Source organism: Amyelois transitella, chromosome 21 (assembly GCF_032362555.1).
Source record: "Amyelois transitella isolate CPQ chromosome 21, ilAmyTran1.1, whole genome shotgun sequence".
Lineage (NCBI taxonomy): Eukaryota > Metazoa > Arthropoda > Insecta > Lepidoptera > Pyralidae > Amyelois > Amyelois transitella.
The window spans coordinates 6443849-6462388 of NC_083524.1; the positions used below are offsets into that span (position 1 = coordinate 6443849).

An 18540-nucleotide genomic window follows, 5' to 3' on the forward strand; every position below is an offset into this window, starting at 1 on the left:
CACTGGAATCCTCACTACATTGTGTCCCGAATATCTTCCGCAGTGGTTTAAGCTCGCAGACGTACGGAATCCTAATCTTGTTTTCTATCGTGAACAATGTGCGTGTTCACACTGAACCACTAAATGTAGAGGCTCAGTGTGCATACGCACATTGTTACGTCTTAGAAAACAAAAAAAAGGTTATAGAAGCGAAGAGTGTTAAAGCTTTTTGTTTTTTTTTCTGTATTTGTTTTACATTTTACTTTTCCTTCATACATACATTTTATCACGTATATATCCCTTGCAGGGTAGACAGAGCCAACAGTCTTGAAAAGACTGAAAGGCCATGTTCAGCTGTTCGGCTTAAGATTCCAATAATGATAGGTTGCTAGCCCAGCGCTCAATTCGCAAGAAGAATCCAAGTTTATTAGCGTGTCCCTTATTCGCCTTTTACGGCATCCATTAGTTTATTAATGCTAGAAAAAATATCCAATTGATAGCATACATACATATACAGCAAAGAAACATTTTTAAGTTAACACAAACGTAAAAATCCTACCTAAGCTTTTATGATTCTATTTTTGTGGTCAAAGAATGTATGTCCAATTTAGATAAGTAACCGTGCAATGTCACAAAAACGTAATGTCTTGTCAGGACATTTGCTATTTAACAAGACTTCGATTCCTTCCCCGTCTAGGTTAATTGAGACGTGAGAGAACCTCATGAAAAGCGATACGACCAGCATTTACAACGAGAAAGGAAAAAAATCCGTTACGACGAACGAGAGAGGAAATTTTAAAGTTCCACTTTAAAAAGTTGTTTTAATTAGTTTTGCTACAAATTGGCGAGTTGTAAGTAAAATATGAAGGAGCAAAATAAAAGAACGGAAGCACTTATTTTTGGGTTTAAAGGCATGAGTAACATTAAGTTAATATACCTAGTTCGCATTAAACTATTGACTTGATTGATTGTGATAAATAACATTAGTTATTTTTTTAACTCAATTGTTTTCATAAAGAAGATGATGGTACGAACGTAGCTGAACGTGGCCTTTAGTCTTTTCAAGACTGTTGGCTCTGTCTACCCCGCAAGGGATACAGACGTGACTACATGTAATTATGTATGCATATTAGCGAGACGAATGAACAGCAAAATATTTTTATCTGATCAATAACGTAGTCAATTTTCTTATAATATTGTTAGTGAGAAACTTGGAATACTATGAAAATAATAACGTAAATTAGTGAAAATTGCTTGCAGTAAAGGCAATTTGTAGCAATTACAAGATGGCGGCGGACGTGTGAGTGACGTGGATTTACAGCGGGATTCTCTCCTTGAGGGATTTCTACGTCACACGGCTGACTTTAACGGATTAATTTGATTCAACTATATATATACATATTTTAAAACTAGTGGCCCGCACCGGCTTCGCACTGTTAGCATTAATACACATATAAACCATCCTCTTTAATCAATAAATCCGTTGTGATGATGATAATACAGACATACATAGGACAGACGCAAAAAGCGACTTTGCTCTATACTATGTAGTGTTAAACAATTAACTAGTTTTCTCGATGCTTTCGTTTAATGCTGATAAAAAAAGTGTAAATCAGCCTTATTTATTTTTTCAAAAATAAACAAATTCATCCTTCATAACTAGCTCTTTACATTATTACGGGAATAATACAGGGTATCCAATAAATGGTTAAACGGTTTCTAAAATTGGAAATAAACCTTTACAACATCATAGTCACCGAACGTCGTGGAAACCCCGCGGGATCCGATCCCGCGACCCGCCAATCACACGTCCCGAGCACTGGGTAATTACCGCAAATTACCTCCATCCCTCACACTGAAATTCTCTAAGGTAACAAAGTATTTTCTATGTTGGTCTGGTAGTACGTAAAAAAAAACAAAGCGTGTCCCAGTTTAGAAATATTTAGGCTCTACCTTCCCCTAAGGGAAAAAGGCGTTTTATCTTTTACGCGATTATGGGACTTTTAGGCGATGGGCTAACAACCTGTCACTATTGTAATCTCAATTCCATTTGTTTGTTTGTTTGTATTATATACATATCTTACGAGTATATAGTATATATCTTTTACACCAATAGAAAAAAGAATAGGACCATTCCATCTTTTTCCCGTGGACGTCGTAAAAGGCGACTAAGGGATAGGCTTATACACTAGGGATTCCTCTTTTAGGCGATGGGTTAGCAACCTGTCACTATTTGAATCTCAATTCTATCATTAAGCCTAACAGCTGAACGTGGCGTTTCAGTCTTTTGATGACTGTTAGCTTTGTCTACCAAAGTATATAGACGAGATGATATGTTATGTTATGTTATGTTATACATACATACATACATACATACATAAACTCACGCCTCTTTCCCGGAGGGGTAGGCAGAGACTACCTCTTTCCACTTGCCACGATCCCTGCATACTTCCTTTGCTTCATCCACATTCATAACTCTCTTCATGCAAGCTCGGCGGTTTCGGGCACTTTTGACCTGACCCTTCACCAGGACGTCCTTAATTTGATCAAGATATGTTCGTCTAGGTCTTCCCACCCCGACCTTTCCCTCCACACTCTCCTTGTATATCTGCTTAGTCAACCTGTTTTCATTCATCCTCTCCACATGACCGAACCATCTCAACATACCCTTTTCTATTCCTGTAACTACATCTTCTTTCACATCACAACATTCCCTTATCACGCTGTTCCTTATCCGGTCACTCAATTTCACACCCAACATACTCCTTAACGCTCTCATTTCCACTGCATTTATTCTGCTTTCGTGCTTCTTTTGCCATACCCAACTTTCACTCCCATACATTAATGTCGGGACCAACACGCCCCTGTGCACAGCCAGTCGAGCCTTTTTGGATAGTTTCTGACTGCTCATAAAGGCATGCAAAGCTCCATTCACCATGTTCCCCGCGTTCACTCTCCTTTCAATATCACTATCACACTTGCCATCTGATGTAAACTTTGATCCTAGATATACAAACTCTTTCACTTGCTCAACTTTTTCTCCTCCAATCAAAATATTACATGCTGTCATTTCTTTCTCCATTTCAAAAACCAATGTTTTAGTTTTACTTACGTTCACTTTCATTCCTTTCTCTTTTAAAGCTTCATGCATACAGTTTACCATCTCCTGTAACTCCTCCGCTGATGACGCCAGTATAACCTGATCGTCGGCATAGAGCAGACATTTGACGAGTAATTCATTCATCCCTAATCCACTTTCAGATGTTATGTTATAAATATATATAATTGGAATTCTTCTTAATGTGTAGGTAACCAGGTATGTTTATTATATGGAATAGGTAGAAAAATACCAATTTTGTCTTTACTTTTCGCAAACAATAACATCTATGATGTCTGTGCGTTATTTTACCCTTTACATTGATCATGTTCACTCCGACTTTAGAATCACTTTAATTAGTTATTAGCGGACGTTACATAAACTCGCTACCTTATTCGTCTTGCCAAAGGTTGACTCTCATTCAGAGTCAACCTTTGAAGCTATTCAAATTCAATCTTATTAAATTCTACATCAATAACAACCTATCAAAGCAATCTTTACATATCTATAAATAATATATACAAGCTTTTACCAGCAAATTTTATACACATGGATTCACAAATTGATAATATCTGTGGTTCATAGAGGCGTAGCAGGATGAGTAAAAGTCCAATTTTTAAGTAAGATTTTGTAATATTATTTAGGGGCTTTTTTCATTGCGGGTTATTTGTCAGATGAAAATTAAATCGATAATCGCAAAAACGTGATTTTTATTCTGTCTGACTTTATGTGTCTGCGTCAGGTGAAAACTATTGCTTCGATTTGAATGCCATTATCTCGGATATGTTTAGCTTGTTCCAACTTGTAAACTGGTTAACATTTAACTATTAGTCATGCCGATTTTTTTAAGACGGCGGAAGTCGCGGGCAACATCTATATAAGTACCTAACGTCTAGAACTGTCAATAACTCTATTAATTCCCAGCCGATACATTTGGGTTCAAAGCATTTCGTGCCTCGAATATGTTTATAAAGAAAAAGAAACCCCAATATTTCTAGAAAAATTTCCCCAGTGGCTATTGTTGTATATTTTCACATAGTATCTTATAGAAAATACTTTTATAAGGCTGATAGTTGAGGCACTATAACAGTTACACGCTTGATTTTATTTCTACTATTTATTTGACAGTTTTACAACTTCGCAGAAAACTAAGTGCGAAATTATAATACGTGCATAAAATCATTAACTATATTATTATTGTTTTTAATTTAAATTTATTATAATACAATATCCAATAATAAAGAAGAATATAATCTTTTATTCCTACAGAAGAACTTCGTTAACATTTTTGAGCTAAGAGTTCTGCAAAACCTTTTAGACATTAAACAGTGCTTACAGAAACTTAGCTACTACAAGCTTAATCTTTAAAAATGTACTACTCTGTCAAGAAAGTAGCAGGAAAAGATCAATAATACACAAACTGTTTGTTATTCATCCAAATTTATTTTATCACCTTCAAAATATGCTCCTTTAGAAACGATACACTTACGCCAACGAATAATCCAATCATCAAAACATTTTTTAAACGCTGTTTCCGGAATTGAGGTCAGTTCTCGCCGCGAATTCTCTTTTATGTCTTCTACCGATTGAAAACGGGTGCCACGAAGTGGTAATTTAAGTTTAGGAAAAAGAAAAAAGTCGGCTGGAGCCATATCTGGTGAATATGGTGGTTTCTCGATGGTATTTGTTGAGTGTTTGGTTAAAAATTCGTTCACAATGATGGCCTTGTGCGAAGGTGCATTATCATGGTGCAAAATCCAAGAATTTTCTTTCCACAAATCTGGCCTTTTTCGTCGGATTTGCTTTCTTAAACGCCGCATAACACTCAAATAATATTCCTTATTTACCGTTTGACCTTCCGGCAAGAATTCCGAGTGCACAACACCGCGATAGTCAAAGAAAACAGTCAACATGACTTTGACTTTTGAACGACTTTGTCTTGGTTTTTTCGGTTTCGGTTCAGTTGGAAGGCGCCACTCCGAAGCTTGTTGACTAGATTGCATGTCAAACTCGTAAACCCACGTCTCGTCACCAGTAACAATGCGTTTCATGAATGTTGGGTCGGAATTGACTCGTTCTAGCATGTCCTCAGCGACTCTCATGCGATTGAGTTTTTGAAAAAAATTCAGGTCTTTTGGGACTAGCCGAGCGGCAACATGTTTCATACCCAAATTATTAGTTAAAATGGTACGGATCGACTCGTGAGATACAGAAAGTTCGGTGGCTATCTCTCTCAAAGTTGAATGAGGATTTTCAGTCACTATTTCCTTCACTTTTGCGATGTTAACTTCAGTTGCAGACGTTGATGGCCTACCAGAGCGAGGCAAATCTTCCATCACATCTCGACCGCTTTTGAACGCTTTGTACCACTCATAAGCACGAGTTTTTGATAAAGTCGATTATACGTATACTCAGTGACTCCGAACACGATATTCCATTGGCAATGCAAAATTTAAGACAAACTCTTTGTTCGATGTTTTTATCCATTATGAAATTAGCAATACACACTAGATATGATATAACTAAAAATAGCACTGTATTTAATGTAAACAACAGATGCAACTCAAACTCCGCGCCAAAATGGAAAACAGTTGTGCCAATCTAACAACAACAAAAAAAACAAAAATTTGAATTTGGAACCATAAATAAATAATCCATTCCCGATACTTTTCTGACTGAAACATTTTAGCTTTTGTTTCATCGTGTAACAAAATAATGCAAAGAACACCTCTGCGTAAACCACAATATCATTGTTATACAGAATTTTACTTATGAACAAGCATTGGGCCAAGGATGAAATATTGATGAATGAAAGCAGGTTGACTGAGCATACATATATACACAAGGAGTGTGAATGGGACTGTTGGAGTGGGATGGCCTAGACCAGTACCTTGATCGAAACGGAGACGTTTAAAAGGTCAGGTCAAGAGTACCCGAAACCGACGAGCTTGCATGAAGAAAGTTGAATGTGAATGAAGCGAAAGAAGTATGCAGGGATCGTGGCAAGTGGAAAGATGTGGTCTCTGCCTACCCCTCCGGGAAAGCGACGTGATTTATTTGTATGCATATCGCCCGTAACTATTTACTACAAAGTCTCTATCTTTTCGTATTCCCATTGCCATTAGTTTCTTATCATCACGTCTTAATCCCTTAAGGAGTAAACAGAGTCTTCAGTGTTAAAAAACTGAAAGGCCTCAGCAGTAGAGCGTTATGATATAATTGAGATTCAAATAGCGACAGGTTGCTAGCACATCGCCTTAAAGAAGAATCACAAGTTTTAAGCGTAATAAATACGGAGTATATTTTCTTACACACTCAAGATCATCGCATTACGGACGGGTGAGTGCTTGTTCGTATATTATAATCACCGAGTGGCACCTAATTTTTACTCTTTAATAACATCGAACCAGCGCACCGCATGGTTGGCGCCTTTGCCTGCGTCGAAAGTTTGGACGGTTGGCGTCGCCATTATTTTTATACATATACATACATACATACATACATATGATCGATCACGTCTATATCCCTTGCGGGGTAGACAGAGCCAACAGTCTTGAAAAGACTGAATGGCCACGTTCAGCTATTTGGCTTAATGATAGAACCGAGATTCAAATAGTGACAGGTTACTAGCCCATCGCCTAAAAGAGGAATCCTAAGTTTATAAGCCTATCCCTTAGTCGCCTTTTACGACATCCATGGGAAAGAGATGGAGTGGTCCTATTCTTTTTTGTAATAGTGCCGGGAACCACACATATAATCACGTGAAAATCCCTTGCGGAGTAGACAGAGCCCGCAGTCTTGAAAAGGCTGATAGGCCATGTTCAGCTGTTTAGCTATATTTTCTTATTTAGTTTTTTTTATTGCCTACCCTACCGAGAAAAAGGCGTAATTCATGTTTGTATTTTCGTTGATTTCCTCCCGAGCGAAACCCCAAGAAAAAACTAGTTTACCAACAATCTTGATTACAATTCTCGACTATAGTGAACCTAATACCATGTTGCATAGTGACTAAAGCGCAAAGCAAAGCATTGCAGGTCATAAATTATGCAGCTCCTCTAAATTATTCGACGCTTCACACGAGCCTTGTGCCTACTTAGCTGCTAAGCCAATGCATACTGAATTCTGATATATTCTGCCTTTGAATTCGTATTTTCTGAGCAAATTAGTTTTTAAAAGGTTGAACCATAGAATTCGGAATAATGAAAGGCCTTTCAGTTTTTTATACAGGAAAATAAGAATAAAACTTAAAATAAAGAGAAATGAATATAATTTTTTTTTATAAACATATTGACCATCATCTGTCACATGCTTCCATATAAAAATGCAATTTAACTCTAGTCTTCCTATGCGTTTGTATCGTAAAAGGCAACTAATGGATAGGCTTATAAAGTTGGGATTCTTCTTTGAATCTGAATTCTATCATCAAGCCAAAAAGCTGAACGTGGCCTATCAGTCTTTTTAAGACTGTTGACTCTGTCTACCACTTAAGGGAGACGTGACTGCATTTACGTATGTATGTTCTTTTTTACCAGAGAATTCTGTTTGAAAATTGAGTTCTTTTTACTACGCTTTTATTAGCTTGGGTTGTATGTATGTATGTATGTATGTATGTATGTATGTATGTAACGGAATCTTTGAGCTTAATTTTCACTGATTTCTAAACGTCTGATCAACTTGGAACTTTGCACACGTATCAAGGACCGATGACAATGCAATATTTTGATAAGAGTTTCTCATTATCCTTATTAAAACTGCCAGGATTAATAAATTCATTTTTAGATCCTTCGTATGAGAGTAAGAGAGACAGAGATAGCACCAGTGCCAGTAATCTCCATACAAGAAACCAAGAAGTTCTGACGTATAATGAGTCAAAAAGAGATGTAATATATTTCCATATAATGTTACTATTAACCTGAGGCTTCTTTATTTCATCGCATTGCTCAATTTAGAATTACCATTAGAAACCATAGTAGAATTAGTAGAATATTTTAAAACAATAAAAAATATATAAGTAATAAAACAAAAGTAATAAATGAAAATTGAACAACAAAATTTACAAAAATACAAGAATAAAGTTACTACCTACAGAACTTTGCGATATTTAATACGTATTTAACATATTAATGCAATTCTTGAATTAACATTAGGTATCTTTTGCCTATTTATAATAGCAACACTCGTTTGGAAAATGAGTGACAGTTTTTTATGTCAAATAAGTTTTGCAGTAAGTTTTGATTGAATTCGATTCGAACACCTGTAAACTTTCTTTCTGTTGTTTTTTACCGGTGCCTGTGTATTTACCTATTTGCACTTTGTTTTGTGCTGATAACTTGTCGTTATTTGGAGTTTGGAATCTTCCGTTGAGTCGAGCTTTGTTCTTCCGGATATTCGTGTGATTTTATCATCTGTGATTGGACTCTGACTGTGTTTACTGTGTTGTGCAGATATTTTGAGATAGGACTCCTGTAAAAAGTACCTTATTATTTGAGATAGGAGTCCCAAGTTTGTGTTTGTTTTTGTGAAAGACAGATTTTACAACAAAAGTGCCACGATGTCTTCAGATAAACTTTGTTGCGTTCCTGGTTGTAAAGGCAGTGGAGGTATGTTTGAAATATTTTTGTTCCTGTATCAATCTGCCTCTTACTCTTGTGGTTTGATTCCTGGCAAGGCCACAATCGAAAATTATTACGTTTGCTGGATAGTCAAAAATATTATTAACAGTGATTTATCACTATAAAATTCTTTTCAACTGGGTTTAACAATCATCATACATACATATAATCACGTCTATATCCCTTGCGGGGTAGACAGAGCCAACAGTCTTGTAAAGACTGATAGGCCACATTCAGCTATTTGGCTTTAAGATAGAATTGAGATTCAAATAGTGACAGGTTGCAAGCCCATCGCCTTAAAAAGAATCATGATGATGAGAATATTATGAGATTTAATCCAATCAGGCCACATATAACTTTAAGAAAGTTAGTTGTGAAAACCTCCGGCGATGGGCGCATGGTTGCGAAAGTCTTTTCTAGTAAGATAGTTATACCAGAAGTGTTAACTTCCAAAAAATAATTGTATAAAAAAACTAAAAAACTACCCGTTTTATTGCAAATCGAACTAAAAAATAGAAAATAAATAATAGTTTAAAAAAAACTAAAAAACTACGCTTTTATTGCTAATCAAACTAAAAAATAGAAAATAAAAATTAATGACAAAGGAATTCAGTAGTAGCAAGTCGAACAATCAGTTATAGTCAGTTGTAGTAGTAATTACCTCGGATTAAAATTATAACAAAATTAAATTTATAAACAAAACAATTTAAATCAGAGTAAAAAGCGTGGGGTGCATTTTACTTCATTTTCATAACTCTCTTGTCATAAATATATGCTAATAGAATGATTTTAATATTTACTACATCAGGCACCCCACGCTTTTTACTCTGATTTAAATTGTTTTGTTTATAAATATAATTTTGTTATAATTTTAATCCGAGGTAATTACTACTACAACTGACTATAACTGATTGTTCGACTTGCTACTACTGAATTCCTTTGTCATTAATTTTTATTTTCTATTTTTTAGTTTGATTAGCAATAAAAGCGTAGTTTTTTAGTTTTTTTTAAACTATTATTTATTATATTTACCACACGGCAAATATCTAAGCGAATTATCACATTTTTGCCAGTCAGTCAGTCAATTGCGTAAAATTCATCGTTTCACAGACAACAAGCATTCGCCTCGGCTCGATCAAATGTCGCAATCGATTATTCCATCTATTCAGTCCACTCAATCGGCACACAATATCCGCCACTATTCATTTGACTCTCGACAGCTGGTTAAATCCACTTTCACGGATTTCGAATTCCTAAGTGACATTAGGGAAATTACAGGTTGTATGAATTGCGATCGAATAGGTATTTAATCTATGTTTGACGTACTCATGCCGTGTAGTTGCCGTGCGGTTCCCGGCACGAATGAAAAGAAAGGATAGAACCACTCCATCTCTTTCCCATGGATGTCTTAAAAGGCGACTAAGGGATAGGCTTATAAAGTTGGGATTCTTCTTTTAGGTAATGGGCTAGCAACCTGTCACTATGTGAATCTCAATTCTATCATCAAGCCAAACAGCTGAGCGTGGCCTATCAGTTTATTTCAGACTGTTGGCACTGTCTACCCCGCAAGGTATATATGCGTGATTATTTGTATGTTTGTATGTTGACGTACTCATGGCAGAGTGTGCGACTGGGAACATTACACGATGAGAGAAAGACTTCGTAGTAAAAAGTCACGGACAACACACTTACTTACATAAATAACTCCTATTTCTTGGAGGTATAGGCAGAGACTACATCTTTGCACTTGCCACGATCTCTGCATACTTCTTTCTCTTTATCCACAATCATAATTTTCTTCAAACATCCAAAAACTAGGCCAATCAAAAACCGTTTCGTTTCAAAAAAAGATAGTTCGCTAGCTATTGCAATTGACTTACAAAAGTAATAACACGGGAAAGCGCTAAAAACATCATCTTCTTAGCGTCACATAAATTGAACATATTCTCTAAGGAACATCAAAACCACATTAATCCAACCTTCGGCAAATAATTTGTCCTGAAAACTGAAGGCCGGCCAAAGTTTTTACTATCCCGATAAAGGCAATAAATTCGTGGGAACGTAAAAGTTATCGACAATATAAACTTTTATATTTATGATGTGACTATTGAGGCTTCTATGAAAAAATATTGTGTAATGGTCTAATTTATCATTAAATACGGGTTTCTTTGTCCTATTTGTTTTTCTTTTACACATGCGCTTTGGAAGCGGTAGTAAATATAGTTATATTTAAAGTGATGTGACATCAATAAGTGATACCTTGTTTCCAATTTTGAAAATAAATCTATTGTTTTCTAGAAGGTATCACTGATTGATTATTCTATAATCTAGTGCCGTGTAGTTCCCGGCACCAACAGAAAAAAAGAATAGGACTACTTCATCTCCTTCCCATGGATGTCGTAAAAGGCGACTAAGGGATCGGCTTACAAACATGGGATTCGTCTTCTAGGCGATGGTCTAGCAACCTGTCAATATTTGAATCTCAATTCTAACATTAAGCCAAACAGCTAAAGTTTCAGTCTTTTTTAAAGACTGTTGGCTGTAATCCCCGCATGGGATATAGACGTGATTATATGTATGTACATGCAAATATAAACTACAACACACTCAAATCTTGAAGTCTAAGAATGTAATAGTGAGAGAAAGAGACGAGTAGACACAACGGTGCCTTTCTTTCCTTTTTTGTGCTACAGTTAACGAGCTCGCCTTAATATATCAAAGTCTACAACACTCGCCAACACATAAATACAACTTATTCGTAAGTACATACAATTGGTAATTAACTGCAGTTTTTCCGCCGTATTTGAAGCTCAATTCTATCACTAAGCCAAACAGTAAGCTTGGCCTATCAGTCTTTTCAAGACTGGTGGCTCTGTCTACCCCGCTAGGGATATAGGCGTGATCATATGTATGTATGTTCCCGCCGTATTTCAAACCATTATTGATGTATATTTATTCGGTCTCTCCATTATTGTCTAGATAAACTTTATTCTAAACTAACACATTATTTTTTTTTTCATACGCGATGGTCTTGCAACATGTCACTTTTTGTATCTCAATTCCTTCAATAGGTCATTCATACAGGTGAAGTGACCTTACAGTCTTTGCGAGACTTTCGGGTCTGTCTTCCCCGCAAGGGAAAATGACGTGAGTATATTTTTCAGCGATCAAAAAAGTTTTTCATTCATAAATAAATAATTTGTGTCACCATCCGTATGACGTCATGATCTTAGCAGATTTTCTTATATGCCTTTTCCCTGCCTATATAAAAAGATAATTTATAGATTACTAGCGATCAGCCCCGGCTTCGCACTGGTAGCATTTATACATATGAACCATCCTCTTGATAAAATAATATTACTTACATATCTATAAAAATAACTGCATCAAAATTCGTTATGTAGTTTTAAAGATCTAAGATACAAACATAGAGATATGTAGAAACGACTTTTCTTTATACTATGAAGTGATTTAAGTATACAAAGTCACGTTCTCGTCACACAATACCTTAATAACCTAACAACCTCGAAAAGTCGTTAAACATAATTTCTGATATTAAAGATGGCCCGAGTTACCGAATACAAAACATCACAACATACATTCTTACCACGAAGAAAACTCAACTTTATTACAAAGCTGTAACGTACAAATTTAAACAGAATTTTTAGTTCCCATGAAGGTGATTGTAATTTAGAAGGAAATTCTTCAGTATAATTAAATGTATCAAGCCCTATTTGGCGGGGATTTCAGCTGTTTATTGCCCTTAAGTTGAGAATTAGAGTTTACGACACTTGTTATCAAATGGCCACAAATAACCAAACAGAAGTTGAATATGGGCTTAGTACCTAATATGTTGTGAGCAAGGAAAATAAAGCCGTTTCTGGGCGAAATAATAGGAAAACTTCAGTAGAATATGAACTCTCGTTTCTTCCAATGGATGTCGTAGAAACGTACAGATAAACTATGAGGGAATGACTCTTTTCTAAGTAACGCATATTAGTTTGAATGTTAACTGATATTCTTACTGGCGTCTCTCCAGAGAGGTGTGGATGTAACACAATTTACTAAATCCATGGTGCAATGAATTTGACGCCATGACGAAAAAGTAGTCAAATATAGATCCAGAATCTCTATTCAAGATGTATAATATTTTATTAAATTTCTAAAGCCTTTCTTCGAATTGTACAGCAAACGCTCTCTTGAAAACCGCATCAAAATCGGTTCAGCGAAACGCGAGATAATGACAGACATACATGCATACTGATCAAACTGAGGACCAACTTTTTTGAAGGCGATTGAATAAAAAGTAACAGAATAACGATATGTCAAAATTACTACAAAAAAATTAAATCTTCGAAAATTTTTAATCATTGATTTTTTTTATTTAATTTTTTTATAGATAGTAGTTTTTATATATATTTATCTAAATTATGTATAAACGTTACCCGTGCGAAGCCGAAGCGGGTCGCCAGTATAGGTATAAAAGTCTAGTACAGATTTTTATTATTCGTTGCCTTGTCCCACATTTTCCGGATAGGCGATAAGTGGCAATTCTTTTGGGGATGGCACACTTTGTAGATAAAACAGCCTACCAGTAACCAAGTAGGCACTTTTGTGATTCGTTATCGCAATTTCATTTACGAAAAAAATATTACAAAATCCAGTTTATCAAAGAAAAAAGCGAAAACAATAAACAGCAACAGAGGATGTGGCTGTTTATTTTTCTGCACAAATTCTGAAGTTCAACGAAAGAAGAAGTTAAAACTTGGGATTCTTCTTTCAGATGATGGGCTAGAAACCTGTCCCTCAACCTTAATTCTACCTAAATGTGGTCTTCGAAGTTTGCGACATTGGCATAGACTGGCCCGTTAAAAAAATGTATGTGTGTGTTTCCATTCAAAACTAAAAATCTTCCTTATGAAGAAAATATTAAAAAAATATATATTTACACAAGTTCACATGTTATTTAGGTTATCGCGTTTCTTCTAAACACTAGCTGTCCCGGCAAACGTTGTTTGCCAAATAAAAATATATTTTAAGATATTTCTTGTTAAAAATAAATGTTAAGGGTGGACAACCCTTATCACTAAGGGGTATGAAAAATTGATGTTGGCCGATTCTCAGACCTACACAATATGCTCACAAAATTTCATGAGAATCGGTCAAGCCGTTTCGGAGGAGTACGGGAACGAACATTGTGACACGAGAATTTTATATAGGTACAGACATAGTAGGTACATAATATTGTACAGACTGTCACGCATAACGCATATTTTTTCATCAATCGCCACGAACACATCACACCTGTTATCCTTCTCTCATCACTGCACCCTGAGGTTTTCCTTGAAATCTGCAGTCTCTCTTTCTCACTCTTCACAAATCTAATTGGTATCAAAATTCTTTTTTTTTAAATATTGTTTTCTCTCTCTGTAAATAAAAGCGTCGGCACTATCTACAAAAACAGAAAACTCTAAATCCCACTTGATAGGCTTCAGCGAGGCGCATTTTCGCTGCAATGTCGCGAGATGCCATTCTGGTTTAGGGATGTCCCGAAATATGGATATATCGAATCGATAATTTCTTATTTCACTTTCATTACTTATTAAGCACACTTTTCCTGATTATTAGGAATAACTTTGCACAACCCCAATCTCATCTGAGTTGAAGGTGCGATCATACATACATTTTTTTTATCGATATAAGTAGCTTTTAAGTTGAAGTGACACAAATTTTACATTACTTAAGGCAACTTAAATAAACCAAAAATAAATAATAAGGAATAGCATTTGTTAAAATGCATTTTACTAGAGGACAAAATTAAAACACAAAAAGTATATTTAAGATGATTATAGATATTTTTACGCCATGAAACCTATAACAGATTAGTTATATAATGTAACCAAGATCCATAATAAATACTTACTCGTATGTAGATAAGCAAAAGTCACGGAAGTCTATCAGGTGTCCTTTCGTGTGAGAACCTAATATTTACAATCTAGAATCATGAACCTATCTTCTAGAAAACTAAGAATGTTACCAAGGCAAATACCAAGAGGTAAAAGTGGTTACAAAAGCAAGATCATATCTTATATCATACATTCAGTCAGAAAAGTATCGGGAATGGATTATTTATTTATGGTTCCAAATTCAAATTTTTGTTTTTTTGTTGTTGTTAGATTGGCACAACTGTTTTCCATTTTGGCGCGGAGTTTGAGTTGCATCTGTTGTTTACATTAAATACAGTGCTATTTTTAGTTATATCATATCTAGTGTGTATTGCTAATTTCATAATGGATAAAAACATCGAACAAAGAGTTTGTCTTAAATTTTGCATTGCCAATGGAATATCGTGTTCGGAGTCACTGAGTATACGTATAATCGACTTTATCAAAAACTCGTGCTTATGAGTGGTACAAAGCGTTCAAAAGCGGTCGAGATGTGATGGAAGATTTGCCTCGCTCTGGTAGGCCATCAACGTCTGCAACTGAAGTTAACATCGCAAAAGTGAAGGAAATAGTGACTGAAAATCCTCATTCAACTTTGAGAGCGATAGCCACCGAATTTTCTGTATCTCACGAGTCGATCCGTACCATTTTAACTAATAATTTGGGTATGAAACATGTTGCCGCTCGGCTAGTCCCAAAAGACCTGAATTTTTTTCAAAAACTCAATCGCATGAGAGTCGCTGAGGACATGCTAGAACGAGTCAATTCCGACCCAACATTCATGAAACGCATTGTTACTGGTGACGAGACGTGGGTTTACGAGTTTGACATGCAAACTAGTCAACAAGCTTCGGAGTGGCGCCTTCCAACTGAACCGAAACCGAAAAAACCACGCCAAAGTCGTTCAAAAGTCAAAGTCATGTTGACTGTTTTCTTTGACCATCGCGGTGTTGTGCTCTCGGAATTCTTGCCGGAAGGTCAAACGGTAAATAAGGAATATTATTTGAGTGTTATGCGGCGTTTAAGAGAGCAAATCCGACGAAAAAGGCCAGATTTGTGGAAAGAAAATTCTTGGATTTTGCACCATGATAATGCACCTTCGCACAAGGCCATCATTGTGAACGAATTTTTAACCAAACACTCAACAAATACCATCGAGCAACCACCATATTCACCAGATATGGCTCCAGGCGACTTTTTTCTTTTTCCTAAACTCAAATTACCACTTCGTGGCACCCGTTTTCAATCGGTAGAAGACATAAAAGAGAATTCGCGGCGAGAACTGACCTCAATTCCGGAAACAGCGTTTAAAAAATGTTTTGATGATTGGATTATTCGTTGGCGTAAGTGTATCGTTTCTAAAGGAGCATATTTTGAAGGTGATAAAATAAATTTGGATGAATAACAAACAGTTTGTGTATTATTGATCTTTTCCTGCTACTTTCTTGACAGAGTAGTATATAAACAAATTTATCGATAAAAAGTAAATCGTAACAATGTAATCCGCTGTATTTATCGACAAAATGGAAATATTGTTAAGTCCCTAAGGCCCGTAAGCCTGCAATGGCGCCCTCTAGAGTAGACAGAATTAGATTTGTAAGCTATCACAGCAGCTCAACGGGTCAGCTTGATATTATGCTGGCAAACAATACAGCTAGTCCATGTCGAATGAAATTGTCGCCTTAATTGAATTAAGGAGGACGCGCCCTTATAATTGACTAAGTTAACTTGTTAACGTTATTCTAACCTTTATTTGTTTTCGTTGATTAACTTGTCATTAATTGGACATTGGATGTGTTAAAGTGAAGATTTGTTGTATTTAGAACTACCATTAAAATTGTGTAAAATAATATACATATAACGTCTTTGACACAATCAATACTCGGAAGACTAGAAGGCCAGAATTGTCTGGATGTATCAATGATAGAATTTAATAATATTTAGATACAGACCATCGCCTAAAATAAAAATTCCAAGATTATAAGCCCTTCATTATAACTACTTTTAGTTTTAGAGTTTTACAATCTGCGCGAGAAAACAAGCATCTAAGTAATAAGGAAATAGGTATTATACTTTTATCTTTACTAGTCAAGCAAGCCACCCGAATGCCTAATCCCAACTTATAATATAAATGCGAAAGTAATTTGTTTGTTATCTATTCATGGATACTATTGAATAAAAATTCTTGAAATATCTCATATATGTAATAAGGAGTCTGCGGAAGAACATAAGGAAAGGATTGCGTAGGATTTCCGAAAAACCTACATTCTATTATGACTGGCGCTAATTTATTGCTTTTATGTAGGGTGGAGTTTAATTCATCGCTTTTTTAGATGACGCTTAATTCACGTGGGTGAAGCTGCGGATAGCTTTAATGACAGTAACACGCGTAAACCTCATATTTTAATTCTCCAAAAGTTATTTCTAAATGACTTTGGTGTCGAGTTCGCATTATAAGAACCTTTTGCGTCTCTGCATACAAAACACCTAACGTGGAATAATCCCACGTATTGTAAAATTTGATTGCTCGAAACTTATTCCACGAATGTGTACTCAGAATTAACCGAATCGGATTATAATGAAATTGTTCCCGCATTTTGTATAATTTCGTGTGCCTTAACCATAACTATGTTACAAGTACGTGTATGTTTTTTAACTATATACACACACTAGCTATGCCCGCAACTTCGTCCGCGTGGAATAGTTATTTAGGACATAATTGAAGCCCTCAAGGATGAATAATTTTCCCCGTTTTTTTTTTACATTTTCCATTATTTCTTTGCTCCTTATAGTTGCAGCGTGATGTTATATAGCCTAAAGCCTTCCTCGATAAATGGCCTATTATAATGGCAAAAATAATTTTTCTATTCGTACCAGTAGTTACTGAGATTAGCGCGTTCAAACAAACAAACTCTTCAGCTTTAAAATATTATTATAGATATTATCACGTCTTCATCCCTTCAGTTCGCGGTCAAATATAGACTGCCGTTTTCTGGATTATTCTAACGGATATTATTTGATAGGGAAAAGAAAAAAAAATTGCAATTTTTAATAGAACTGCGAGAATAATTATTTCTCTATCTGTAAAAATAATTGAACGAACATATGTGCGTACACGGCGCAAGAAGCCCTATAAATGGATTTAAAAAAAAAACGAATTATAAAACAATTTTTACATTAAACGATTGTCAATTTTCAAAATAATAGGAGCCAATTTAATTTGCGATACAGACCGTTTTGTCCCCGTCAAAAGTTTTTTAATAACGCTAGGCTCAGTGATTTGGCATTTCGTCCGAAGGCCGGTGAAAGCTCATTGTCGGGACAATGGAATTTTCGAAAACGTTAAAAAAATATCGCTATTTTTGTTCCCAGTACGTAACATAATTAGTACTACTGACGAACTTAATAAATTTAATTATTAAATTAATTAAACTTAGAGCTAATAAAATTTATATAGATTTAAATTCTATCATCCAGCCATACCATACAGTTAAACGTGGCCTTTCAGTCTTTTCCAGACTAATGGCATTGTCTACTCCGTAATTATATGAATACTTATGTAATCATCAAAAAAACCTGGCTATTGAATGGCAAATAACATTGATCTAATCGTTACTGGGTCGTTGAAAGCTGATATTGGACACGTTGGTTCCTTAAGAACTGTAGGCAAGATTAAAGACAGGATTCAAAATTCTCACGTAAACGAGAAATAAAAATTATTTTTCATCTTACATGTACAAACCCACATTCTAGTTAAATCATATCATTTTAGGTTCAACCACCTTAAAAGTACATACACATACATACATATCACGTCTTTATCTCTTGCGGGGTAGACAGAGCCAACAGTGATAGACCACGTTAAGCTGTTTGGCTCTCAAATAGTGGCAGGTTGCTAGCCCATCGC

General features: G+C 35.5%; 1 protein-coding gene across 1 annotated transcript; it reads right to left on the minus strand.

The window, feature by feature from the left end:
- Positions 1-4451: 4451 nt before the first annotated feature.
- LOC132903073 (uncharacterized) lies at positions 4452-5465 on the minus strand. The gene is made up of 2 exons (XM_060950392.1): positions 4932-5465; positions 4452-4547 (listed from the first exon to the last, which is right to left on the minus strand). Exons 1-2 carry the CDS (start codon positions 5410-5412, stop codon positions 4504-4506), a joined length of 525 nt encoding a protein of 174 aa, XP_060806375.1. The 5' UTR covers positions 5413-5465; the 3' UTR covers positions 4452-4503.
- Between the last annotated feature and the right edge of the window lie 13075 nt (positions 5466-18540).

Coding starts and splice junctions, on each gene's coding strand:
- LOC132903073 (XM_060950392.1), bottom strand. CDS start 5,412: ATGGAAGATTTGCCTCGCTCTGGTAGGCCATCAACGTCTGCAACTGAA. Junction 4,548..4,931: donor CTCGGAATTCTTGCCGGAAG/GTCAAACGGTAA, acceptor GTATCGTTTCTA/AAGGAGCATATTTTGAAGGT.